Genomic DNA, 27,598 nt, shown 5'->3' with positions numbered 1-27,598 from the left:
TACCATCTGAAATTGACTTCTTCCTCCTCTTGTTTTCTGTACATGCAGTATGCCTGTATGAACACTTGTCAAGAGTGCTTCTGCAGAGACAACCTACTATTACCATGCTAAACCCAAGCACTCATCATGCACTAAGCTGTTCACAGGCATTTCGCTACACTCGCATTAACATCTGCTAACCATGTGTATGTGACAAATAAAATTTGATTTGATTTGAGGTACCTGGACATTTTGGTCTACTGTCAGCATAAGACGAGACCATCTCTACACTTTGGACAGGCCTGCTGAACTTCTACACACCCTGTGGTTTTCAGCAGGATGTCTATGTGGTGTCAGTCAGTTACTCTCTTCAGTTGTTGTTCTCCCCCATCACTATTAGAAACACAGATCCACTGACATACTGCATGACATGTAGTATCTTATCACTTACAAGATCATAGGTTTTATCCATTCTTGAACTGTAATCATTAATTTACAGAGTGTAGAGTAGAAGGTGTATCCAGACTACAGCCAAGAGCCCTACCCACCCAGTTACACCTCTGACCCCTACTCAGATGTTACATTTCAGTTAGTGCTTTTTGTCTGTGAATGATAGTGAAAGCAAGACTGACATAAAATACACTTGCTTCATCCTGTAGGTGTTACCCCCTTATACACGCATGATGCTCCACCCATATTGATCGTGTACGTACAGTATCAAGTGATGTTCTATGCATAACAGTCCTCCTGTAGGTCATCAGGAAAACTGTAACTGCTGCATGTGGTGGAACCAAAGATATCTAAGGCACACAACTGATGTTGATACCAAGAGCATAAAGGTACATATAATGTATGCTTCAAAAAAGTACAAACTACCTGAAAAACATATTTTAATATGAACCTGTGATGGTAAATCGGTTCTTAAAGTATGATTTGCTAAGATGGAAAAAAGGTTGTTGGATATTTGAATTGTTGTTACACAGACTATCTATCCAGATAAGAGTTATAACAGAGTATTAGACAGCTTTCATCCAGCCATGTGTTGCAAATGACAAGCATTAGTCCACTTTTAGCATTGATCATATACAGTAAGTGATTCTCAGTTTACCTGTAAAGAGCATGGTGGGCTGCATAAGGCATCAACTACAAAGCACCCAGTTCAACCAATCACCAAATAGGTAGACTTCTTCCACTCAAGACACAGTTAGTAAAGAGGATGACAACTTTAAAGATGATCATCACACTCTGCCTGATATTTACCCTTCTCAGGGAGATGGGTAGGTTCAACTTTTATATTTCTGAGCATATAGGGAGTTGATATATTGATATAATTAACTTTGTTTGGATAGGAGGCAGCATTGGGAAGTTTGGATGAAAAGCGTGCCCAGAGTTAATTGCCTTTTACTCAGGCCCAGAAGCTAGGATATGCATATACAGTGGAGCAAAAAAGTATTTTAGTCAGCCACCAATTGTGCAAGTTCTCCCACTTAAAAAGATGATAGAGGCCTGTAATTTTCATCATAGGTGAGAAAAACAAATCCAGAAAATCACATTTAATGAATTTATTTGCAAATGATGGGTGGAAAATAAGTATTTGGTCACCTACAAACAAGCAAGATTTCTGGCTCTCACAGACCTGTAACTTCTTCTTTAAGAGGCTCCTCTGTCCTCCACTCGTTACCTGTATTAATGGCACCTGTTTGAACTTGTTATCATTATAAAAGACACCTGTCCACAACCTCAAACAGTCACACTCCAAACTCAACTATGGCCAAGACCAAAGAGCTGTCAAAGGACACCAGAAACAAAATTGTAGACCTGCACCCGGCTGGGACGACTGAATCTGCAATAGGTGAGCAGCTTGGTTTGAAGAAATCATCTGTGTGAGCAATTATTAGGAAATGGAAGACATACAAGACCACTGATAATCTCCCTCGATCTGGGGCTCCACGCAAGACCCGTGCAGTCAAAATGCAACAGTGTGTGAAAACCTTGTGAAGACTTACAGAAAACGTTTGACCTCTGTCATTGCCAACAAAGGGTATATAACAAAGTATTGAAATAAACTTTTGTTATTGACCAAATACTTATTTTCCACCATAATTTGCAAATAAATTCATAAAAAAATCTTACAATGTGATTTTCTGGATTTTTTTCCCTCATTTTGTCTGTCATAGTTGAAGTGTACCTATGATGAAAATTACAGGCCTTTCTCATTTTTTTAAGTCAGAGAACTTGCACAATTGGTGGCTGACTAACTACTTTTTTGCCCCGCTGTAATTGGTAGATTTGGATAGAAACCACTCTAAAGTTTCCAAAACTGTTAAAATACTGTCTGTGTGTATAACAGAACTCATACGGCAGGCCAAAACCTGAGACAAATTCAACCAGGAAGTGGGAAATCTGTAGTTTTTTTTAAGTGATTGCCTATCCAATATCCTGTGTCTGTGGGCTCATATTGCACTTCCTAAGGCTTCCAGTAGATGTCAACAGTCTTTAGAAGTTGTTTCAGGCTTGTATTGTGAAAGGGGATCGAATAAGAGCTGTTTCAACAAGTGGTCAAGCTGAAAGACATTAGTTTAGTCTCGTGCGTGAGCGCGACACTTGTTCTCTTTCCTTTCTAATTGCAACGGGATTGTCCGGTTGGAATATTATTGAAGATGTATGATAAAAACATCCTAAAGATTTATTATACATCGTTTGACATGTTTCTCATAACTTTAATGGAACTTTTTTGACTTTTCGTCTGAACTTTATGCCTGCGCTTTGTGCATTTGGATTACTGGACTAAACGTGCGAACAAAAAGGAGGTATTTGGACATAAAGATGAACATTATCGAACAAAACTAACATTTATTGTCTAACATGGAGACCTGGGAGTGCCATCAGATGAAGATCATCAAAGGTAAGTCATTCATTTTAACGCTATTTCTGACTTTTCTGACCTAACATAATCGCATGGTGTGCTTTCACCGTAAAGCCTTTTTGAAATCGTACATTGTGGCTGGATTAACAAGAAGTTTATCTTTAAAATGGTGGATTACACTTATATGTTTGAGGAATTTTAATTATGAGATTTCTGTTGTTTGAATTTTGTCAATAATGCTACATTCCACAATGAATTTCAAAGGTAACCCCCGCTTTTCAGTGCAAAGTGGCAAAGGAATTAACACCTACGGATCTCAGACATGCAGCTCTCAGATTCAGCAACATATTATTGTCAGAATGTCAAGGCTCAGGAGAAGACCCAGATGCAGACATTTTCGAAAGGAACAAAAGTTTATAACTCAAACAAGTGGCAGGCAAACAACAGGTCAAGGTAGGCAGAGGTCAGTAGTCTATAGCAGAGTCAGAAAGGTACAGACGGCAGGCAGGCTCAGGGTCAGGGCAGGCAGAGGTCAGTATTCCAGGGTGGTAAGGCAAGGTAAAGAACGACAGGCAGGCTCAGGGTTAGGGCAGGCAGAATGGTCAAAACCAGGAAAGCTAGAAAACAGGTACTAGAGACAGACAGGAGCACGGGAAAAGACGCTGGTAGGCTTGACGAAACAAAACGAACTGGCCACAGACAAACAGAGAACACAGGTATAAGTACACTGGGGATAATGGGGAAGATAGGAGACACATGGAGGGGGTAGAGACAAGCACAAAGACAGGTGAAACAAATCAGCGTGTGACAGTACCCCCAAGGTAGGACGCCACCTGGTGTCCTACCTGGGCGGATACCTGGTTGACCAGGGTGCCGGCGTTGGAACTCAGCAATGAGGCCTGTGTCCAGGATGTCCCTGGCGTGGACCCAGGATGTCCCTGGCGGGGACCTCCGGGCCATAACCCTCCCAGTCAACCAGGTACTGGAATGCCCTGCCCCAAGGTTGAATCTTCAGGAGGCACCTCACTGCCGTCAATGAGAAGGGGAATAGGGGTGGGCCTAGAAACAGGAGACAAAGGGCTGTGAGATACAAAATGTAAGATGATTGCGGAGGTTATGGGGCAACAGAAGACAAACAGCAGAGGGGCTAATAATCTTGGAAATAGGGAAAGGGACGATAAAGCGTGGGGAAAGTTTGCGGGACTCTACTCGGTGTGGCAGGTCTCTACTGGACAGCAATACCATCTGCTCGAGAATACCCGGGGAGCCGGGGTCCGGTGGCGGTCCACTTGTTGTCAATACCTGGAGGTGGTGCCGAAGAACATGGCTGACGTTTTACATTCTCCCAACCAATTGTGCTATTTTGTATTTTTTTTTGCTTTTTGTGTAACTTATTTTTTAACTTATTGTGTACATAATGTTGCTGCTATCATCTCTTATAACCAAAAATACTATTAAGATTATCCTTCCAACGGGACCTTAAATACTGTAACATCTTATGTTTCACAGAGACGTGGCTGAACAAAGATATGGACAATATAGAGCTAGAGGGATTTTCCATGCACCGGCAGAACAGAGACGTTACCTCTGGTAAGACGAGGGGTGGGGGCGTATGTCTTTTTTGTCAATGACAGCTGATGTGCAATGTCTAATATTAAAGAAGTCTCGAGGTGTTGCTAGCCTGAGGTGGAGTACCTTATGATAAGCTGTGTACCACACTTTCTACCAAGAGAGTTCTCAGCTGTATTATTCGTAGCTGTCTATTTACCACCACAAATCGAAGCTGGCACTAAGAACGCTCTCAACAAACTCTATGAGGCCATAAGCAAAGAAGAAAATGCTCACCCAGAAGCAGCGCTCCTAGTGGCCGTGGACTTTAATGCAGGCAAACTTAAATTTTAGGACATTTTTACCAGCATGTCACATGTGCAACCAGGGGGAAAAAAATCCTAGACCACCTTTACTCCACACAAGGAGATGCATACAAAACGCTCCCCTGCCCTCCATTTGGAAAATCTGACCATAATTCTATCCTCCTGATTCCTGCTTGCAAGCAAAAACTAAAGCAGGAAGTACCAGTGCCTCGCTCAGTACGGAAGTGGTCTGATGCTGCACTACAGGACTGTTTTGCTAGCGCAGACTGGAATTTTTTCTGGGATTCATCCAATGTCAATGAGGAATACACCACCTCAGTAATCGTCTTCATCAATAAGTGCATCGATGATGTCATCCCCACAGCGACTGTACGAACATATCCCAACCAGAAGCCATGGATTACAGGCAACATACGCATCGAGCTAAATGCTAGAGCTTCTGCTTTCAAGGAGCGGGAGTCTAATCAAAACGCTTATAAGGAATCCTGCTATGCCCACAGAGGAACCATCAAACAAGCAAAGCGTCAATACATACACGAGAGCACCAGCTGTTCTGGATGACTGTGTGATAAAGCTCTCGGTAGCCAATGTGAACAAAACCTTTAAACAGGTCAACATTCACAAAGACGCTGGGCAAGACAGATTACCAGGATGTGTACTCAAAACATGTGCGGACCAACTGTCAAATGTCTTCAATGATATTTTCAACCTCTCCCTGACCAAGTCAGTAATACCTGTTTCAAGTAGACCACCATAGTTTCTGTGCCCAAGGAAGTGAAGGTTACCTGCCTAAATGATTACCGCCACGTGGCACTCACGTCAGTAACCATGAAGTGCTTTGAAAGGATGTTCATGGCTCACATCAACAGCATCCTCCCGGACACCCAAGACCCACTCTTAGTCACCTCCTGTATTCCCTGTTCACCCACAAACATGACTCCAACACCATCGTTAAGTTTGCTGATGACACAACAGTGGTAGGCCTGATCACCGACAACAATGAGACTTCCTATAGGGAGGAGGTCAGAGAACTGGCAGTGTGGGGCCAGGAAAACAACCTCTCCCTCAATGTTAACAAGACTAAGGAGCTGATCGTGGACTGCAGGAAAAGGCGGGCCGAGCAGGCCCCCATTAACATCGACAGGGAAGTAGTGGAGCAGGTCGAGAGTTTCAAGTTCCTTGGTGTCCATATCACCAACGATCTATCATGGTCCAAATATACCAAGACAGTCGTGAAGAGGTCACAACATAACCTTTTCCCCTCATGAGACTGAAAAGATTTGGAATGGGTCCCAGATCCTCAAAAGGTTCTACTGCCTCACCATCGAGAGCATCCTTACCGGTTGCATCACCGCCTGGTATGGCAACTGCTCGGCATCTGACCATAAGGTACTACAGAGGGTTGCGCGAATGACCCAATTCCTCACTGGGGCCAAGCTTCCTGCCATCCAGGACCTATATAATAGGCGTGTCAGATGAAAGCCCATAAAATTGTCAGACTCCAGTCACCCAAGTTAAAGACTGTTTTCTCTGCTACCTCACTGCAAGCAGTACCGGAGAGCCAAGTCTAAAACCAAAAGGCTCCTCAACAGCTTCTACCCCCAAGCCATAAAACTGCTGAACAATTCATAAAATCGTCACCCGACAATTTACATTGACCCCCGCCCCCTCTCCTCCCTTTTGTATGTTGCTGCTACTCGATGTTTGTTTGTTACCTATGCATAGTCACTTCACCCCCACCTACATGTACAGATTACCTCAACTGACTCGGTACCGGTGCCCCCTGAATATAGCCTCTATATTGTTTTTCTTATTGTGTTACTTTTTATTATAACTTTTTATTTTAGTCTACTTGGTACTTGGTAAATATGTTCTTCTTCTTGAACTGCGCAGTTGGTTAAGATTTATCTGTGCTGCTTTGCATGGTTTTAAATGCCTATGTGCTTGTCTATGTACACAGTAACCTTTCTCTCCTTTCTTATTTCACAGGCACTAGTACATGCTACTATTTCGACCTGTTGTGCCGAATAATTTCTATGCAATAGCTCAGTGTCAGGCCCCTTTCGTCTCCACTCAGGAACAGTTATCTACCCATTCTGTGTCACTCCTATCTTCTCTCCTCATGCAACTCAAATTCATTCTGCTCTCTCTCTCTCTATCTTGCTCCTTTCCTATCCCCCCCTCCTTCTCCTCTCTGCTCCCAAACCATCAAGGTCTCAGCAGTGCGGGCAGGGCTTTTCCGTCTGCCCTTTCTACTACCTGTGTGTCGCTCTGTCTCATAACAGTCAGTATCAAATATGGGGTGTTCCCAAATATTTACTAAATGTCTCACTGTCTGAACTCGTGGATTTTTAGATAAATCACCTGTCTTTGGTGGCCATCTCTAAAGTAATTGCATAGGTTGATTCAGGTTATCTCAATGCTCTCAATAATCCTGAATCACCACAGATGTCATATATCCCTGTCATGTTGGCTTCGATTAGGTTCTAAATACTTAACATAAGTCTACCATTAATCCAAGGCTATGCCCTTTCTTTCTTCTCATTGGTTCAAATTACAACTATGTCGAAGAACTATAAACTCGTTCATAATTATCAATTACTCAATTTACCTTAAAATCAGTATCACAAATTACCTTAAATTCATTATGCAAATGGCCCTCCCATGATGCTGATTAGACCACAAAGGAAAGCCATGATAGAGGTCAAAGGTCATACCACCCTTTTACCTTCGTGTTCCATACTATATTATACAAATTAAAGAAAAAACATCAAACATTTTCTACATGTTGTACCCCAGGTTCCCAGAACATTCCCTTATCAAAATAATTCACGTGTTTAATTAAAACTCCGAAAATAAAACTTCTCATATTCTATATGTGTGTACCCCTTTAAGATATCGTGTCTCTAGAAAAATGGAAATCTCCTCAAACCAAAAGGCTAAAAACAAACCAAACATTTCCAGGCCTTTTCAATTTTGGTATAAACATGCCTCTACCTCCCTTACTCCCTTCAGGATTACAGCCCCAAGAAAACATTCCAAAAAAGACAATCAAGCACTGTGTCACGCCCTGGTCTTAGTATTTTGTGTTTTATTTGGTCAGGCCAAGGTGTGACATGGGTTTTGGTATGTGGTGTGTTTTGTCTTGGGGTTTTTTTCATAGGTTTTGGGATTGTGGCTTAGTGGGGTTTGCTAGCAAAGTCTATGGCTGTCTGAAGTGGTTCTCAATCAGAGGCAGGTGTTTATCGTTGTCTCTGATTGGGAACCATATTTAGGCAGCCATGTTCTTTGAGTGTGTCATGGGTGATTGTCCTTGTTCCTGTTCCTGTATTAGTTTGCACCCGTTTAGGCTGTTTCGTGTTACGTTTCTTGTTTTGTAGTGTTTGTGTTTAGTTGTTTTCATTAAACATGAATCTCAATAGGGAAGGGCAGCAGGAGCAACAGCAACAGCGGCGCAATGAGGAATGGACATGGGACGATGTATTGGACGGCAAGGGTTGCTACACATGGGAGGAGATCCTGGCGGGAAAGGATCGCCTTCCATGGGAACAGGTGGAGGCAGCCGGAGAGAGGAGCCGGCGATATGAGGGAACACGGTTGGCAAGGAAGCCCGGGAGTCAGCCCCAAAAAATTCTTGGGGGTGGGAGCTCACAGGGAGTATGGCGACGCAAGGTAGGAGACCTACGCCAACTTCCTGTGCTTACCGGGGGGCTAGAGAGACCGGGCAGGCACCGTGTTATGCTGTGGTGCGCACGGTGTCCCTAGTGCGGGTGCATAGCCCGGTGCGGTACATTCCAGCTCCGCGTATCGGCCGGGCTAGAGTGAGCGTCGAGCCAAGTGCCATGAAGCTGGCTCTACGCATCTGGTCCCCAGTCCGTCTCCTTGGGCCGGCTTTCATGGCACCAGCCTTGCGCACGGTGTCCCCGGTTCGCCTGCATAGCCCAGTGCGGGCTATTCCACCTCGCCGCACTGGCAGGGCGACCGGGAGTATTCAACCAGGTAAGGTTGGGCAGGCTCGGTGCTCAAGAGCTCCAGTGCGCCTGCACGGTCCGGCCCTATCCAGTACCACCTCCACGCATCAGCCTTCCGGTGACAGCTCCCCGCACCAGGCTTCCTGTGCGTGTCCTCGGCCCAGTACCACCAGTGCCAGCACCACGCATCAGGCCTACAGTGCGCCTCACCTCTCCAGCGCTGCCAGAGCCTTCCTCCTCTACAGTGCTGCCGGAGTCTCCCGCCTGTTCAGCGCAGTCAAAGCCTTCCGCCTCTACAGCGCTGCTGGAGTCTCCCGCCTGTTCAGCGCTGCCAGTCTGCAAGGAGCTGCCAGTCTGCAAGGAGCTGCCAGAGCTGCCAGTCTGCATGGAGCAGCCAGTCTGCATGAAGCCGCCAGAGCTGCCAGTCTGCAAGAAGCCGCCAGAGCTGCCAGTCTGCAAGAATCCGCCAGAGCTGCCAGTCTGCAAGAAGCCGCCAGAGCTGCCAGTCTGCATGGAGCAGCCAGAGCTGCCAGTCTGCATGGAGCAGCCAGAGCCGTCAGTCAGCATGGAGCAGCCAGAGCCGTCAGTCAGCACGGAGCAGCCAGAGCCGTCAGTCTGCATGGAGCAGCCAGAGCCATCAGTCAGCATGGAGCAGCCAGAGCCGTCAGTCAGCATGGAGCAGCCAGAGCCGTCAGTCTGCATGGAGCAGCCAGAGCCATCAGTCAGCATGGAGCAGCCGGAGCCGTCAGTCGGCATGGAGCAGCCGGAGCCGCCAGTCAGCATGGAGCAGCCAGAGCCGCCAGTCAGCATGGAGCAGCCCAAGCCGCCAGTCAGCATGGAGCAGCCAGAACCGCCAGTCAGCATGGAGCAGCCAGAACCGCCAGTCAGCATGGAGCAGCCAGAACCGCCAGTCAGCATGGAGCAGCCAGAGCTGCCAGTCAGCATGGAGCGGCCAGAGCTGCCAGTCAGCATGGAGCGGCCAGAGCTGCCAGTCAGCATGGAGCGGCCAGAGCTGCTAGTCAGCATGGAGCGGCCAGAGCTGCCAGTCAGCATGGAGCAGCCAGAGCTGCCAGTCAGCATGGAGCAGCCAGAGCTGCCAGTCAGCATGGAGCAGCCAGAGCTGCCAGTCAGCATGGAGCAGCCAGAGCTGCCAGTCAGCATGGAGCAGCCAGAGCCGCCAGTCAGCATGGAGAAAGCCGTTACACACTGTCCCTTTAAAATACAATTAACTCAACCTGCAATCCACTTTGCGGACAGATTATAATGTTAGAATACCTTCACTTCCTGTTCAATTTTACTGGTGTTACCAAAACAGTCAAACCAAGAATCAATAACCAGAAAAACTTTTACGATTCAACTATTCAGACCTGAATCCCTTACAGCTAAATATAGCCCAGCATGCACAACCAACCAGTGATGACCACCTAGCAATTTTGTTGCTAGATTTGGCAAATTTAGCTACATTTAAAAATGTATTTGGAACTTTTAGCAACTTTTGAAAAGTGACTCAAAGCTATAATGCACGCATTTTCCCTCTAAATGACACAAACTATTTTCTCTGTCACACCCTCAGTCACAACATCATTGCTTGGCTGCAAAAGTGCATTGTGAGTGATGTCAGCAGCAGGCGCTCAACCCGTGCCCAGGCAGCAGCAATTTCAGCGAATTGCAAATCATTGTTGGCTGACTGCAGCAGCAGTAGTAAAGGGTTCGACAAGCCAAACCCAATGAATATAGTTGGTCATGAATGTTTGATCTTGAACAGAACTTACAACATCATTCAACATCTCTCAATCAAAATTGTACTGCCAGAAGTACAGAAAAGAGTGGTTGTCTGTACCTGAACAACTGTCAAATCAATTTGAGTAACATTATAGTGTATTCTACGTAATGACACAGTTTTACGTTATCACGCAATGATATCGCAACGTCATTTAGCAACAAATCAACCTGCCTCTAGCAACTTACTCTGAAAATTAGTTGGCAACACTGCAACCAACTCTCCTATTCCTGCCTCTAGGCAAAAATATACCCCCTCCTCAAACTGAGTTCTGCTTTAATTCTATCATAAAAGTAAAACCAAACTTTCCACTTTCTCTTCTGCAAAATGTAAAAGTACCATGTACTTCGCTCAGTTTATTACATATGTCAGTCAGCCAAAACATTTCGGTGGGCACCACTCTATCGCCATTATCTCTATTATTTAAAATTTCTTTAGATTTAGGTAACTGTCTCTTTTATGATTCCATACTTTAAATACGACTCCATTCTCAATTGGTTATTCCAGCAGACCATTTAGGCAAGACAACGTATTACATCGAAATCGCCTCGCTATTATTTAGAATGAATTAGTCTTTCAATTTAACCTAAACAAGCTATTAAAATGTTCAGTTTATATCTTAAACAAACACTAACAACCGTATCTCTCCTGGCAAAACATATCAATACTTGAATTGCAATCAGAATGAATTTAAGTCTATCGGTGCATAGGCTGCGATACAATCCAGAGTCTCCCACATTGTAGGCAAGAGTTCTACCCCTGGACCACCAGCACTATTGAAAAGATGGAGACGCAAATAACCCTATTATTATAATTGTCTGTAGTCGTAAACTACGGCACGTACTACCGAGACAATTCCCAGAAAATAGCCCTAATTTGCCCTAAGCATGGAGCAGCCAGAGCTGCCAGTCTGCATAGAGCAGCCAGAGATGTCAGTCTGCAAGGAGCTGCCAGTCTGCAAGGAGCTGCCAGTCTGCAAGGAGCTGCCAGAGCTGCCAGTCTGTAAGAAGCCGCCAGAGCTGCCAGTCTGCAAGAAGCCGCCAGAGCTGCCAGTCTGCATGGAGCAGCCAGAGCCGTCAGTCAGTATGGAGCAGCCAGAGCTGCCAGTCAGCATGGAGCAGCCAGAGCCGCCAGTCAGCATGGATCAGCCAGAGCCGCCAGTCAGCATGGAGCAGCCAGAGCTGCCAGTCAGCATGGAGCAGCCAGATCCGTCAGTCTGCCAGGATCCGCCAGTCAGCCAGACTCTTCCAGATCCGCCAGTCAGCCAGACTCTTCCAGATCCGCCAGTCAGCCAGGATCCGCCAGTCAGCCAGACTCTTCCAGATCTGCCAGTCAGCCAGACTCTTCCAGATCTGCCAGTTAGCCAGGATCTGCCAGAACCGCCAGCCAGCCAGGATCTGCCAGATCCAACTACCTGCCTGAGCTTCCTCTCAGTGCCGAGCTTCCTCTCAGTGCCGAGCTTCCTCTCAGTGCCGAGCTTCCTCTCAGTGCCGAGCTTCCTCTCAGTGCCGAGCTTTCTCTCAGTGCCGAGCTACCCCTCAGTCCCGAGCTACCCCTCAGTCCCGAGCTACCCCTCAGTCCCGAGCTGCCTCAGTCCCGAGCTGTCCCTCAGTCCCGAGCTGCCCCTCAGTCCCGAAATGCCCCTCAGTCCAGTGGGGTTCTGGGTGAGGACTACTAGGCCATGGTCGGTGGCGAGGGTGAACTATCCAAGGACTCGAGGAGGAGGGACTAAGACTTTGATAGAGTGGGGTCCACGTCCCGCACCGGAGCCGCCACCATGGACAGACGCCCACCCGGACCCTCCCCTATAGTTTTTGGTGTGCGTCCGGGAGTCCGCACCTTGGGGGGGTTCTGTCACGCCCTGGTCGAAGTATTTTGTGTTTATCTCCATTTATTTGGTCAGGCCAGGGTGTGGCATGGCTTTTTGTACGTCGTGTGTTTGTATCGGGATTGTAGCTTAGTGGGGTGTTCTAGTTAAGTCTATGGCTGTCTGAAGTGGTTCTCATTCAGCGGCAGGGTAGCCTAGTGGTTAGAGTGTTGGACTAGTAACCAGAAGGTTCTGAGTTCAAACCCCCGAGCTGACAAGGTAGGCCGTCATTGAAAATAAGAATGTGTTCTTAACTGACTTGCCTGGTTAAATAAAGGTTAAAATAAAATAAAAAAAGAGGCAGGTGTTTATTGTTGTCTCTGATTGGTAACCATATTTAGGCAGCCATATTCTTTGAGTGTTTCGTGGGTGATGTCCCTGTTCTGTGTTTATTTACACCAGTATAGGCTGTTTCGGTTTTCGTTATATTCATTGTGTTTGTTGTTTTTGTATTGATTCGTGTTCACGTTTGTTTATTAAACATGGATCGTAATCTACACGCCACATTTTGGTCCGACTCTCCTTCACACCTAGAAAGCTGTAACAGACTTGCCCAATTCTTACCACTTATTCGAATTTCTTCCACTTTGACATTGTTATTTATTGTGTAGATCGTTGATGAAAAATGACAATTAAATCAATTTCAATCCCACTTTGTATCAAAAATGAATACTTAAGTGTTAGTGTAGACTTTCAATTGCCACTGACTTTAAACCACTTGAAGAAAAATAGCACTCCATTGTGATAGCGCAAGCATTTTAGAGAGAATAGCATCATTGATTCATCTATGAATACATACTGTATGTATGTAAGGTGGGACATTTTTTTGACCTCACTTCCTCTTCAAACAACCAATGGAGCCAACCTAAAAGTTGTGCCTCCTGTGGTGCATGTAGATACATATTTCCGCTGATGCTGTCACTTCACTTTGTCTCTTGACCCTCATCTCAGTTGTTCTGCTACACCAGACCAAAGAGAGAGAAGTTGAAGGATGTTCAGGTTGTGTCTCGTCCTGGTTCTCATCCAAGCCTGTAAGTTCGTCTCACTGTATGATCTATGTTATTGTAGTTTAACAACTTAAAATAATTTTGGTAAACCAAGGAATCTAATATTTCATACTCCTGAATCAATGTTTAACCATGTTTGATTCACACACACAGGGAAGCCAAACACTGTACACCACACCCAACCAGGATTTAGGATTAATGTATTTAAAGTAAGTAAATGTTTGAGTAATCTTCTCTTTATTTTATTTATAGTGGACACGGAGGACATTAGCCATCCAAGTCCTCTTCTGCACGCTCATCTTGAATGTGATTCTGCAATGCTTCTGCAATGCTTCTGCAATGCTTCTATCCGGACAGACATTCTCATATCTCATGGTACAAGCTCGCAGTAGGACAGAAGCCTCAACTTGTATCAACAATTTACAAATATGATGGTGGTGCAAAATTCCACACTGAGTTTAAAGATAACCCCCGGTTCACAGTGCAAAGTGGAAATGGATTTGTTCATCTACATATCTCCAACACTCAGCCATCTGACCCCGCCACATGTGTCTGTGGGGGAATTCATGTTAATGTGATGGAATTCAAAAACGTGATAATTCTCCTTCTGAAAGGTAGGCTGTTGTTGTATTAACAGTAATATTGTAAAATATAGCTTGTATGTTAATTCTTCAAATGTGCGAATCCATCATCTAAAATTAATTCATAACTTTTTATTTCAGGATCAAGCAAAACTGTTGTACAGCAGCCTGTGTCTGAGTCAGTCCAGCCAGGAGACTCTGTGACTCTGAACTGTACAATACACACTGAGACCTGTGCAGGAGAACACAGTGTCTATTGGTTCAGACATGGCTCAGGAGAATCACCTCCAGGAATAATTTACACCAATGGAGACAGGAGTGATCAGTGTGAGAAGAGCCCTGAGGCTGAGTCTCCTACACAGAGTTGTGTCTACAACCTCCCCAAGAGGAACCTCAGCCTCTCTGATGCTGGGACTTACTACTGTGCTGTGGCCTCATGTGGAGAAATACTATTTGGGAATGGGACCAAGCTGGACATTGACCACAAGTGATATTTCTGACATTTCTGTAAATGTCTAACATTTCTTCATATTCATATGCCTGGATGAACAAAATGTCCTGAATCTCCTCTATCACTGTCTGTTTTTCTACAGATGGTTTTAAGGAGCACCAGGTTCTCTTGGTGTACTGTTTGGGTGTAGCGTTGGCTATTTGTGTCATCCTCATCATTATCCTTGGTTGTGTTTTGTATAAGATGACCAAGAAAACCTCTCTTCTGTGCGGAGGTAAGTTATCATTGTCTACAAAATATGCTAAAGCTGTAGGTGCAGTATAGATTACAAGTTTTGGTCATGAAACTGGGTAAATTCATTTTCTGAAGATGTTGATGATGATGTTGCTGTTGATGATGATGATTATGATTATGTTGATGATGGTTGTTCCTCCATGTGTTTGTCTAAAAGAAACGCATACTCAGTCAAGTGGTCCGGCAGTCCCCGGTTCTCATAACCAGGTATGCAGACCATAAAGTGATTTTTTTTGTACGAGTTTCATGAACCGTAAACAGATCCTTCTATTAAATGATCAGGTCATTTCATGATGTCTTTGGAATGTATTGTTATTTCTCTTAGGATCGAGAAGATGATGACACACTCACATCGGTCCATTACGCTGCTTTGAATGTCATCCACAAGAAGCCAAAGACCCAGAGACAGAGGAGTGACATGGAGAGAGACACTGTGTACTCTGGGGTGAGATGCCAAAACATTGACTGAAACATCAACTTTTGCTCTTTAATAATAACTCACACTGATTTTGTGATTTCTACACTGTATGTGTAACTATGGCTTTTCATTGTGTGTTAAAATTGTATTCTGTCAATCTCCTTTTAACAATGATACTGTTGTGCATTTTAGATCCAATAAAACATTAAACTGATTTCCTATAGAGATATTGTTTGGTTTGCATTCATATTTTTCTCTGTCCTTAAATTTCTACCACAGATTCAGTTTTCAACAACCATATTAGGCTGATGCTCAATGTAACAAAGCTATTTTTGGTTGCATAATGCATCTATTGACTGGTGTTTTAGTTTGTCTCAAACTCTTTTTTTAGCTGTATCCTGAAAACATCTCTGTGGTGTTCTGAATACCCTAAATAGATTTAACACTCTGCTAAACTCATCTCTAACCACCAGCAATGACTGTCAGTCCACACCATGTGCTCTCTACACACCTCATTGCATCTAAACCACAAACAGCCATTTCACTAAGAGCACAACTCACTCTCTTCATGAGAAAAGCCTGAATTAAAATAAACATCTTAGGTGAATATACTTTAAACATCATTTAGATTGTTGAGACTGCTTTCAGATTTGACAATGTACATATTGTGACTGAGCAGTTTTCACAAACCATTGACAAAATTCCTTTATCTGTCGATAGGGAGCAGCAGTGTATATGGAAGTCCCCTATGGCAGCTTCACCAGTAGAGTCACAGCAACTTTTAGAAGTTGTGAAAATGATCAAGTTGTTTACAAATTTGTCAAAGAATCATTGAAAATGTCATTTCCAGAGATAGTTAATGTGTATAGTCATATCTGTTAACAAAGCCCCAACAAAGACACTGTGTGTCTGTGAAAAATCTATAACAAGGTAATATATACATTTATTACATACATATTACACATCTGTATCACGTTATAAATCCATTTCAGAATTTTAGAGTCACTTGCATCCAACAGGCTAGGTAGTCATCATCACTGGATCATTACTACTAACATCAACTAAGATATTATAAAGTGTGGCTTAGATACCAGGAGGAGACACACAATCATTCAAAATAAAATGGGTAGCAGAGTACTCTCTACTGTATATGACGAAGACAATGACTCGTGTTTGTGTGTAGTTTTGTATTGAGTTCCAGGGAGTAGTTGAATAGGTAACCTATTTATTCATGTCATCTCTCCTCTGTAATGTATTGTCCTCTTTAAGTTGTGTCGATAGCATGTCACTCACACCCACCCCCCACACAGTGAACAAATTCACAGGTACTCTGCAGTCTTCTGTAAGCACAAGATGAGGTCGTATATAATATGTTGGTGAGAGGGCCTGCTGTCTTTGTGCACACCCTCCTACCTGCTCTCTGTGTCTCTGGTTTTCAACAGGATGTCTGTGGTGTTAATGTTGTTCTCACTATCTTTACTTGTTGTTCATGTTTCCCATGATAGCTTAGTCACATCAAAACAAGTATATATAAAACTGACTGTAATATATATTTTGTTATCTGAAATCAGTTACAAACCACAAATAACTGCTAATGAACCCTATCTGAACCCTCTGAGTTAAGCACCTCGTGTATGATGCAGCACCATCTATTCTAACTTGTGGTCCTGGGGGGGAGGGGCAATTTTGTGATGATGTCATGTGAGAACGTTCAGTACATTCTCAAATAGACATGTCAGTGAAGCAAAAAGTCAACTGCAGGTTCCTCTGTCAAAATGAGACCAATAGAGGATCCTCCTTCTGATAGATTCCTTTTAGAAGCACATTAATCACAGAGTAAAACAGACTAGATAAAGTGTGTCAAATTAGCTGTTTGGCTAAGAGAGTAGAGCCCTGACCTCAACCCCATCGAAAAACTTTGGGATGAATTGGAACACCTACTGCGAACCAGGCCTAATCACCTAACATCAGTGCCCCACCCCACTAATGTTCTTGGGGCTGAATGGAAGCAAGTCCCCGCGGAAATGTTCCAACATGTAGTGGGAAGCCTTCCCAGAAGAGTAGTGCTGTTATAGCAGCAAAGGGGGGGACAAACTCCATATTAACACCCATGATTTGTGAAAGTGATGTTTGACAAGCAGAAGTCCACCCCCAACAAATTGAGACTATTCTGAGGGCAAAAAGGGGGGGGGGGGCTTTTTGCCCTCAGAATAGTCTCAATTTGTTGGGGCATGGACTCTACAAGGTGTCAAAAGCTTTACACAGGGATGCTGGCCTATGTTGACTCCAATGCCTCCCACAGTTGTGGACCATTGATACACACTGGCAACCTTTGAGCTTGAAAAACACAGCAGCGTTGCAGTTCTTGACACACACCGGCACTTACATATTTTGTCTTGCCCACTCTGAATCACACAATCCATGTCTCAATTGTTTCAAGGCTTAAGAATCCTTCTTTAACCTGTCTGCTCCTGTCACAATCGCCGTAAGAAGCGGACCAAACTGCAGGGTGGTATGTGTTCATGATGATATTTTAATTAACAAAAGCACTGAATACAAAACAATAACCGAAAAACCACTGTGCCGCTATAAGAACTGTGCTAACAAGCAACATACACAGACAATCACCCACAATGACATAACAGGCTACCTAAATATGGTTCCCAATCAGAGACAACGACTAACACCTGCCTCTGATTGAGAACAATTTCAGGCCAAACACAGAAACAGACAAACTAGACATACAACATAGAATGCCCACTCAAATCACACCCTGACCAAAAAAAACCTATAAGCATACAAAGCAAACTATGGTCAGGTTGTGACACCTCCCCTTCACCTATCCTGATTGAAGATGGATTTAACAGGTGACATCAGTAAGGGATCATGGCTTTAAACTGGTCAGTCAATGTCATTTAAAGAGCAATTGTATTATTTCATATTGTGAAGTTGATCCACAGATGAGAATCCTGGTCCTTCTCTCCATTATAAGAACTGTGGTTCTCCACTGCTGTCTGATCATCATAATCATCGACTATATCACCAGGAAATAGATAAAGCTAAGACCAGTGTCAATAGACTAGAGATGGGTTTTGAATTAATTCTGTGATACTGTATCTTCGCTATGTATTGCAAATTATGATTTATAGAGATTGCTTTATTGCACGTATTGGATTTGAAAGATATTCTAATTCAATTGATCATCATCATCCTTGCTTATGCTTTATGTGTCAATTGATTGAACTGCTCTTCTGAAATCCCTGCGTACAGAATGTGCCTTCTTCTTGCATGAATACATATATATTTAAACAACTGATAGGGACTAAACTAGACTTCTTCCTTCTCTTGTGTTCTGTACATACAGTATGCCTGTATGTATGTTTATACAGCGGGCTTCTACAGAGACAACCTACTGTTACCATTGTAAGAATATTTTAAGATAAATACACAACGCAGATGACTAAAGGCCAAGAGGACTACAGGTCAAGAGGGCTAGAGAGTAATTGAACTAGTGTTTTTTAGAAATTCCAGTCCAGGACTCATAGCTACATGTGGCAAGCTCTCATTGGTCCAAATTGTCTATACATTGACTCTGAAACAGGATACCTGGTATTTGGTCATTGGCCCAATTTAACTGCAAGGAATTGAAATTGGTCAACCACAGGCTAGGCTTGGGTATTAACATCCGAAATCTACTTTCCAGCATAAGAACTGTGATTTGTTCTTTTTTAATAAATATATTTTTCTCCCCCTGATTTGCTTTGGGGTCTGTGTTATTGAAGAATAACATCAACTGCTAACACCATGCTAAACATACCCACACATCATGCACTCATTGAGCTGTTCACAGGTACCTGAACACTTTGATCTCCTGTGTGCTCAAGACAAGGCCATCTCTTTGCTTTGGACAGGCCTGGTTGGCCGTTCACTCACTACGTTGAGTGAACGTTTCAGCAGGATGTCTATGTAGTGTCAGTGTGTTTTCTCTCATGTTTACATTGTTGATCACGACCATGACAATTAGAAACACAGTCCACTGACATACTTCATGCTATATAGCCTCTATCTATCACATGGGCCAGTTTCCCAGACACAGATTATGACTAGTCCTGGACAAAAAATACATGTTCGTGTTCATTCTTGAACTACGATAGTTGATTTACAGATTAAAGTAGAAGTTGGATTAATGTATACTAGGCTACAGATAAGAGCCCTACCCACCCAGGTACACCCCTGACCCCTACTAAACTGTCAGGTGTTACACTTCAGATAGATCCTGATTCTGTGGATAATAGGTCATTAGACTGACATAATACAGACTTGTTTCATCCTGTATGTGATTCCCCCATATACACTCATGATAATCCTCCACTGTTCCCCCTGGTACATATCAAGTTATGTTCTATCTATAACAGACCTCCTATAGGTCATCAGGAGAACTGTAACTGTTGCATGGGGTGGGGCCAAAGATATCTCAGGCACAAAACTGAGTTTGATACCAAAAGCATATACAGGTACATAATGCAGTGTGTGCTTGAAAATGTATTGCAGGCTTACCAGACAACAGTATTACTTTAAACCCATTTACTGATGGACATTTATATTTCTCGTTCCACACTGCAACCTCAGGATTGGACATCTTTGTCCACTCAGTGCCTGCAAAGTACACAATGTAAAAAAATAATAATATATATATATATATATATATACATCATCATCAAGACACCCACCCTGCACAAAATATCCAATAAAGTAAGCATTGGTCCACTTTAAACATTGATTATATGAGTAATTTTCAGTTATGAAGACCAGGGTCGGCTGAAAAAGGCATTTACGAAAATGATGCACGTGTCCAGAACGACCAATCACCAATAAGCCCATTGTAGAAGTGTTGTCTGCATAGTAGACTTTTTCCACTTAAGACACAGTTAGTAAAGAGGATGACAACATCAAAGATGGTCATGGCACTGTGTATCATACTTCCACTTTTCAGAGTGGTGGGTAAGTCACACTTATATATTTCTCTGCTTATAGGATGTACACCTTTATTGATACAATTCATACATGTATATTGAGGTATATAATGAAGTTCTGTACTTTTGTGTATTCTAGCTGTGGCACAATCCTTAGCCATCCGTCTCATGTCAGCCAATGTTGGAGACACAGTGACTTTGCACTGCTTTCATGAAGGCTATTTGGCAATGCACTTCTTGTGGTACAAGCAACCCTTCGGATATAATCCTCAGCTCATGTCAACCTTTTATGAGTATGAAAAGAATGCTATATTTTACCATGACTTTAAGGGTAACCCTCGTGTCTCGGTGGAAAGCGGCAATGGAATAAACCACCTAAAGATCTCAGACATACAGCTTTCTGATTCAGCAGAATATTATTGTGGAAGTTCCTACTCCAATATGGTGGAATTTGCAGAAGGATACATTCTTATTGTAAAAGGTACAAAATACAAATTTAGAGAGAAAATAACTAGTTACTTATGGACTGCAACAAGGGGAACATCTTGAGCACTTTTTCCACTTTACCATCTGGATACAATGATACTGAATACAAAATGATGTATTCCCATAATCAAATATTATTTTATGTATTCAACATATGTTTAGTTAAGATCCAAACATATATTTACTGACATTATAACCTTCTTATCAGGTTCAGGATCCAGAAACACCACCGTTGTACAGCAGCCTGTGTCTGAGTCAGTCCAGCCTGGAGACTCTGTGACTCTGAACTGTACAATACACACTGAGACCTGTGCAGGAGAACACAGTGTCTATTGGTTCAGACATGGCTCAGGAGAATCCCATCCAGGAATCATTTACACGCATGGAGACAGGAGTGATCAGTGTGAGAAGAGCCCTGAGGCTGGGTCTCCTACACAGAGCTGTGTCTACAACCTCCCCAAGAGGAACCTCAGCCTCTCTGATGCTGGAACTTACTACTGTGCTGTGGCCTCATGTGGGGAGATTCTGTTTGGAAACGGGACCAAACTGGACATCAAGGGTAGGTGATATCTCTTACATTTTTGTTTATATCTATTGAATAATCTACTGTGTAAAACTGCACACAGTACTAGTTATTTGATCACATGAGAAAACATGCAATCCTCCATATAGTTACTATGCTTCTAGCACAATCTTTATTTTCACAGACAATGGCGCAGAACCTCTTCTGTTGGTGTATTGCCTGAGCTCAGCATTGGGTCTCTCATTTATCCTGATCACTGTCCTTGGCTTCATAATGTACAATATGAACAAGAGAAAGTGCCTGCAGTGTAGAGGTAAGTGAAGTCCATACCTAATAAATGAATAATGTATGTAGCAGGTTAATTCCTTCATAGAAGTTGCTCGTCTTTGATATCACCAGATGTATCTGTTATGGAAGAAGGAGTTGTATCATTATCTCTTCTGTCTTTCTTTTCAGGACCCGTCTCTCGGACAAGAGGTCCAGCAGTCTCTTCTTCAGATGCAGGGGTAAGCAGAATTCCTGATGTTGTATTACAATAAAAATATCAGTTGCTATATATTACTATATAGCATATAGTAATATTCTCCCACCATTTTATATTGTTCTTCACAGGCCCAAGATGCAGACAGTCTCCATTATGTAGCTCTGAATCTGAGCAACAAGAAGAACAGGTCTAGAAGACAGAGAAGCAACATGGAGGAAGAGACGGTCTACTCTGGGATCAGACAGTAGAACAATAAATCAGATTCATGAGCTCCAAGTTATTGTATTAGTTTTGTTATTGTAACTGTAGCTACTAATAAATTAAATGTATTGCTTCTCTGCCATGTGATCAGATGAATAAAACATTTAACAATAATCAAGACAAAGGAAGTTGAATGTATCTATTTGGGCCATACTCAGGCATCTTTAAGTTGTAGTGAAGAAAAGTGTTTTCCATTCTCACGCGACTAACACCGCCTCACACACACAGCAACCTATTCACAGGTACTCTGTGGTGTGTGATGAACACAAGATGAGGAAGTCGCCAAGGCTTTGTTAGGGCCTGCTGGTCTATTGTACACATGACACATGTCTCTCTTTCTCTGCTCTTTACTCTCTCTCTCTCTCTTTTTCTCTCTTTCTGTGGTTTTCAGCCGGATCTCAGAACTCTTGGTTCTCTCATACTGTAGGCTATAATACTTGCCCTTCAAGTTGACCATTTTTAGCAACAGCTAACCAACTCTGTAGATGAGGCAGCTTATGTATGTATATATATTGGACTGAAATATGTGGGAAAAAATGTCCTTTGACCTAGAGATCAGAAGTTCTTGGTCAAACACAGCCCACGGTGTTAACTGTAACGTATCATTATCAACCAGGCCTAGAAGAATCTGTGTCATTAATAACAATATAATGAGAGGAATTTATATCCATCCAATTGAGTGTAAATCCTGAATGAGAGATCACTAAATGAAGACTACTGTATTGTGTTTGCTGTGTTTTTTCCATATATGTTTTGGGGAGGCGAAGTGACTGTGTGGTGATAGAAGCCCTAGAGGATGAGAGTGTCATACCATCAAAGTCACTCACACTATGTGTCTCTAAGACAACAGTAGCTGCAGTAATAAAGAATATTGGATGCCAAACGTCAATGATTATATACCTATAAGTCCAGCAAGGAGACTCTGAACTGTAAAATACACAGTTAAAGACCATAGTCTCGAATGAGTCGTCAACAAATATGATGCGGTCAAGTTCGACCAATCACCTGTAACTCCATTGTTGAAGTGTTGTCTACATGGGTGGACTCTTTCCACTCAAGACCCAAGTTGTGAAGAGCTGACAACTTTAAAGATGATCACATTGTGTCTTATATTTCCACTTCTCGTAGAGATGGGTAAGTCCATCTTTAATTATTCACTGCTTATGTGATGATTTGGAGACATAAGGTTTCCAATTACTATTTTAGACACTTTGAGAATCCAAAGTTGTATTTGAGATATGTAACAGCTAATATATGTTTATGTTCTGTAGTTCATGGGGTAGCTGGGATTGAATCTTTATCCATACTTCAGGAGAGTGGTCTCAAGTCAGCCAAAATTGGAGACACAATGATTTTGCATTGCTTCTATGAAGGCGACATGGCCATGCATTTCTCCTGGTACAAGCAAAACTTGGGAGATAAACTTCAGCTCTTCTCAACCATTCATTATAAGTATGACAGGAATGCAACATTCTACCATGAGTTTAAGGATAACCCTCGCTTCTCAGTGCAAAATGGCCCAAAAAAGAATCACCTAAGGATCTCAGACATGCAACTCTCTGATTCCGGCACTTACTACTGTGGAAATGCTTATATCAATAGGGTGGAGTTTGGAAAAGGAGTTATTCTCATTGTAGAAGGTACGTAGAAAGTTTTGTTTTAAATCTGAATTTACAGATATACGGTGTAAAAATGTGCTATTATGTTAATCAGATGAGATCTTAATTTAACAAATGATAAATTAAAATACTCGCTGCCGTGATAATCTAGAAATGAATGGGTTAGTTTAACTTTTTGTCAGGTTCCAGAAACATGCCTATACTCCAGCAATCTGTGTCTGAGTCAGTTCAGCCAGGAGACTCTGTGACTCTGAACTGTGCGATACACACTGAGACCTGTGCAGGAGAACACAGTGTCTATTGGTTCAGACAAGGCTCAGGAGAATCCCATCCAGGAATCATTTACACCCATGGAGACAGGAGTGATCAGTGTGAGAAGAGCCCTGAGGCTGGGTCTCCTACACAGAGCTGTGTCTACAACCTCCCCAAGAGGAACCTCAGCCTGTCTGATGCTGGGACTTACTACTGTGCTGTGGCCTTACTGTTTGGGAACGGGACCAAGCTGGACATTCAAGGTAAACCCAATTTCCTCTGCTATACATTGCCACAAATATATTTTAATGTATACCACATAGCTCAAAATGACTGCTTTTTGTTTCAACCAATTCATGGCCCTATAACACGGTAGCCTTAGTTTTAGTAGGTAGTTTATTTTGGCACAATGTATTTGGTAAAAAGTGTTTGTCTCTACAATGGGGACTTTTTACTTTGAAATTGACTAGTTTGCTGGTATCATATTTTACCTAAGTGTTCATGAATACAATAGGAATCTACTGATACCTTTTCACAGTTCCAGAGCATTATTCTCCATTTGATCTAAGTCCTACTGTTCTTACCTTGGTCGTGTCCAACATCGTTCTTGGGACAGTGACCCTTCTGCTTGCCTGGGCACTTTACAATAATCTGAACAGACATCACAGAGGTAATTATTTTACTTTATATCGTGTCTGTTTCATGTATATGTATAAAATGTCAAGTCTGTCAATGCCAATTTAATATCTAACTTATAAGCATTGTCGATTAACTACATGAGGTAGGAAAATGTATTGTCTTAAAAATAATAAATGGCCTTCCTCTGTTTCAATCTCTGAAGGGAGGAAAGAAGGTCCAACATCCCAGGGGAATCAGGTAATTTCAAAAAGGTTCATGAATAGTAAAGTGTCTCTTTACAACTGTCATTTAGCTTTCCTTACAACTAGTATTCAGCTTGGAAGTAATAGATTACTGCACGAGATGTAACTTACTTTTCTTTGTGATGGTTGTTACTTATTTCCATGGACTTTCTCTCTGTCACTGTTCCACTGACTCCAAGGTCATTTAGTGGGTGTACAGTGTGTTTGACAGGTCTTTTGTAGAGGAGAAAATCAAATGTCATATAGCAGTTCATACTAGCATCATAATGCATTTTGCCATGGTTTCCCCTCTCACAGAATCAAGGCAGTGACGTGTTGAACTATGCTGCTGTGAGTTTCACTCGCAAGAAGAACTCTTCTTCCTCCGGAGGAACAAGAGGGAAGACCAGCAGAGAGGATGCAGTGTACTCTGAGGTCAGGTACCTTCAGCAGGAGTGAGAAACACAGTATCACCACTGTCACAAAGACTCCCAAGCAGAACCAGTTTACTCTTTGTAATAAAAGGACTGTTAATAACTGAAATGTATGTAATTTTGACAATGTCTGTATGTTAGATTTATATGATTATCCTGTAATGCATTCAAACCTTTTACTTGTGCTTTTAATGAATATACATTTACTGATGGAGGATCCCTTGTTCGCTGTATGTTTATGTTGTTTTATCATAATAAACTCTAATATTTGAACCCTCCATACATCTGTTTCCTCTGTAAAGTACATGTTACCACAGGATTAAAAGGAATAGTAGTTTAGCTGAATGTGTGTCAGGCTCCATCAGTCCGAAACCCATCTTACACAATGAAAGGGTTACACAGTGTACAGATCGTTCTGACTCTACATACCTCATACCTCAACTGACCATCCTACCAATCCTCGACTTCGGCGATATCATTTACAAAATAGCCTCCAATACCCTACTCAACAAATTGGATGCAGTCTATCACAGTGCCATCCGTTTTGTCACCAAAGCCCCATATACTACCCACCATTGCGACCTGTACGCTCTCGTTGGCTGGCCCTCACTTCATACTCGTCGCCAAACTAACTGGCTCCATGTCATCTACAAGACCCTGCTAGGTAAAGTCCTCCCTTATCTCAGGTCGCTGATCACCATAGCATCACCCACCTGTAGCATGCGCTCCAGCAGGTATATCTCTCTAGTCACCCCCAAAACCAATTATTTTGTTGGTCGCCTCTCCTTCCAGTTCTCTGCTGCCAATAACTGGAACGAACTACAAAAATCTCTGAAACTGGAAACACTTATCTCCCTCACTAGCTTTAAGCACCAGCTGTCAAAGCAGCTCACAGATGACTGCACCTGTACATAGTCCACCTATAACTTAGCCCAAACAACTACCTCTTTCCCTACTGTATTTATTTTATTTATTTATTTATTTTGCTCCTTTGCACCCCATTATTTTTATTTCTACTTTGCACATTCTTCCACTGCAAATCTATCATTCCAGTGTTTTACTTGCTATATTGTATTTACTTTGCCACAATTGCCTTTACCTCCCTAATCTCACCTCATTTGCTCACATCGTATATAGACTTGTTTCTACTGTATTATTGACTGTATGTTTATTTTACTCCATGTGTAAATCTGTGTCGTTGTATGTGTCGAACTGCTTTGCTTTATCTTGGCCAGGTCGCAATTGTAAATGAGAACTTGTTCTCAACTTGCCAACCTGGTTAAATAAAGGTGAAATAAATAAATAAATATACAGTTGAAGTAGGAAGTTTACATACACTTAGGTTGGAGTCATTAAAACTAATTTTTCAACCACTCCACAAATGTCTTGCTAACAAACTATAGTTTTGGCAATTCGATTAGGACATCTACTTTGTGCATGACACAAGTCATTTTTACAACAAATGTTTACAGACTTATAATTCACTGTATCACAATTCCAGTGGGTCAGAAGTTTACATACACTAAATTGACGGTGCCTTTAAACAGCTTAGAAAATTCCAGAAAATGATGTCATGGCTTTAGAAGCTTCTTTTCATCATTTGAGTCAATTGGTGGTGTACCAGTGGATGTATTTCAAGGCCTACCTTCAAACTAAGTGCCTCTTATCATGACATCATGGAAAATCAAAAGAAATTAGCCAAGGCCTCATAAAAAGATTGTAAACAACAAGTCTGGTTCATCCATGGGAGCAATTTCCAAATGCCTGAAGGTACCACGTTCATCTGTACAAACAATAGTACGCAAGTATAAACACCATGGGACCACGCAGCCATCATACCGCTCGAGAAGGAGACGCGTGCTGTCCCGAAATCCACATAATCCACATAATTAAAGAAGATTGTGTGAAAGACATTTTATGCAACCTATTTGATAAGACACGGGATAATTTTAATTGAGAGAACACATCGGACACCGTCAACACTGCGCCCAGGACTAGCCCCACGTAACCCCAGGCCTATCCTGGTGAAATTCTTACGATACACTGACAGGGAGAAGGTCCGGCTCAGAACCAAAGGGCTTAGGACTTTTCAATGGAAGGGGACAAAGGTGGAGTTTTTCCCTGACTTTTCCAAAGAGGTTCAAGACAAGAGAAATGCCTTCTTGGAGGTGAGGCATATGTGCATGAAACAGGAACTGAAATAGTCGTTGCAATATCCTGCTATGTTCTGGGTTACTTTGAGAGGATCATTAAATCGTTTCACAAACGCAAGAGAGGTGTCTTGGACGTCAATGAGGCCGAAATAAATTGAATAGCGTGGTAGGCTATGGAAGTTCCATATGTTGGCAATGGTTCATCACAGATGGACTAACATTTTTCTGTAAGGAGATAGAACTTCCCATGTTGTGAGTAACTGTCTCATCGAGTGTTTATGCCACAAATGCTGCCCAAAATGTATCTTTCTGGTTTACAGCTGACATCATTATAGTACTAGATTAAGCAGGACTATAGTCCAAGCATATCATTCTGTATTATGGCTATAGTGGGGATAAATTATTTTAAGTTTTCATTCTAATAACAGCAATAGTGGGGAAATGTGTCATGAGTGACGGGCACAA

The 27,598-nt window shown here is 42.5% G+C and overlaps 2 protein-coding genes and 1 gene segment (V, D, J or C); all 3 read left to right on the top strand.

The window, feature by feature from the left end:
- The first annotated feature begins 13,276 nt into the window (after positions 1 to 13,276).
- LOC135510558 (uncharacterized) lies at positions 13,277 to 15,274 on the top strand. Of its 2 annotated transcripts, one of them has the most exons (5): positions 13,277 to 13,368; positions 13,597 to 13,958; positions 14,067 to 14,650; positions 14,828 to 14,877; positions 14,996 to 15,274. That transcript is itself a non-coding variant. In a coding variant (3 exon segments), coding segments are annotated over 3 exon segments (225 nt in total).
- Positions 15,275 to 20,020: 4,746 nt separating this feature from the next.
- Positions 20,021 to 21,920, top strand: LOC135510546 (uncharacterized). The gene is made up of 6 exons (XM_064931559.1): positions 20,021 to 20,089; positions 20,201 to 20,542; positions 20,756 to 21,106; positions 21,255 to 21,383; positions 21,527 to 21,576; positions 21,683 to 21,920. Exons 1-6 carry the CDS (start codon positions 20,029 to 20,031, stop codon positions 21,800 to 21,802), a joined length of 1,053 nt encoding a protein of 350 aa, XP_064787631.1. The 5' UTR covers positions 20,021 to 20,028; the 3' UTR covers positions 21,803 to 21,920.
- A 966-nt stretch (positions 21,921 to 22,886) lies between these two features.
- On the top strand, positions 22,887 to 25,205 carry LOC135510547 (signal-regulatory protein beta-1-like). 2 transcript variants are annotated; one of them, XM_064931561.1, is made up of 6 exons: positions 22,887 to 22,949; positions 23,087 to 23,455; positions 23,617 to 23,949; positions 24,303 to 24,356; positions 24,528 to 24,562; positions 24,865 to 25,205. In XM_064931561.1, the coding sequence occupies exons 1-6, from the start codon at positions 22,907 to 22,909 to the stop codon at positions 25,003 to 25,005; spliced, it is 975 nt and encodes a 324-aa protein (XP_064787633.1). In that variant the 5' UTR covers positions 22,887 to 22,906; the 3' UTR covers positions 25,006 to 25,205. The 2 variants fall into 2 exon arrangements, with proteins under 2 accessions (XP_064787633.1, XP_064787632.1); XM_064931560.1 differs by having other exon boundaries at positions 24,225 to 24,356.
- The last annotated feature ends 2,393 nt before the right edge of the window (positions 25,206 to 27,598 follow it).

This window comes from Oncorhynchus masou, chromosome 23 (genome assembly GCF_036934945.1).
Source record: "Oncorhynchus masou masou isolate Uvic2021 chromosome 23, UVic_Omas_1.1, whole genome shotgun sequence".
Lineage (NCBI taxonomy): Eukaryota > Metazoa > Chordata > Actinopteri > Salmoniformes > Salmonidae > Oncorhynchus > Oncorhynchus masou.
Note: the sequence above shows the minus strand (reverse complement) of the source record. Positions and strands in the feature narration are given on the sequence as shown.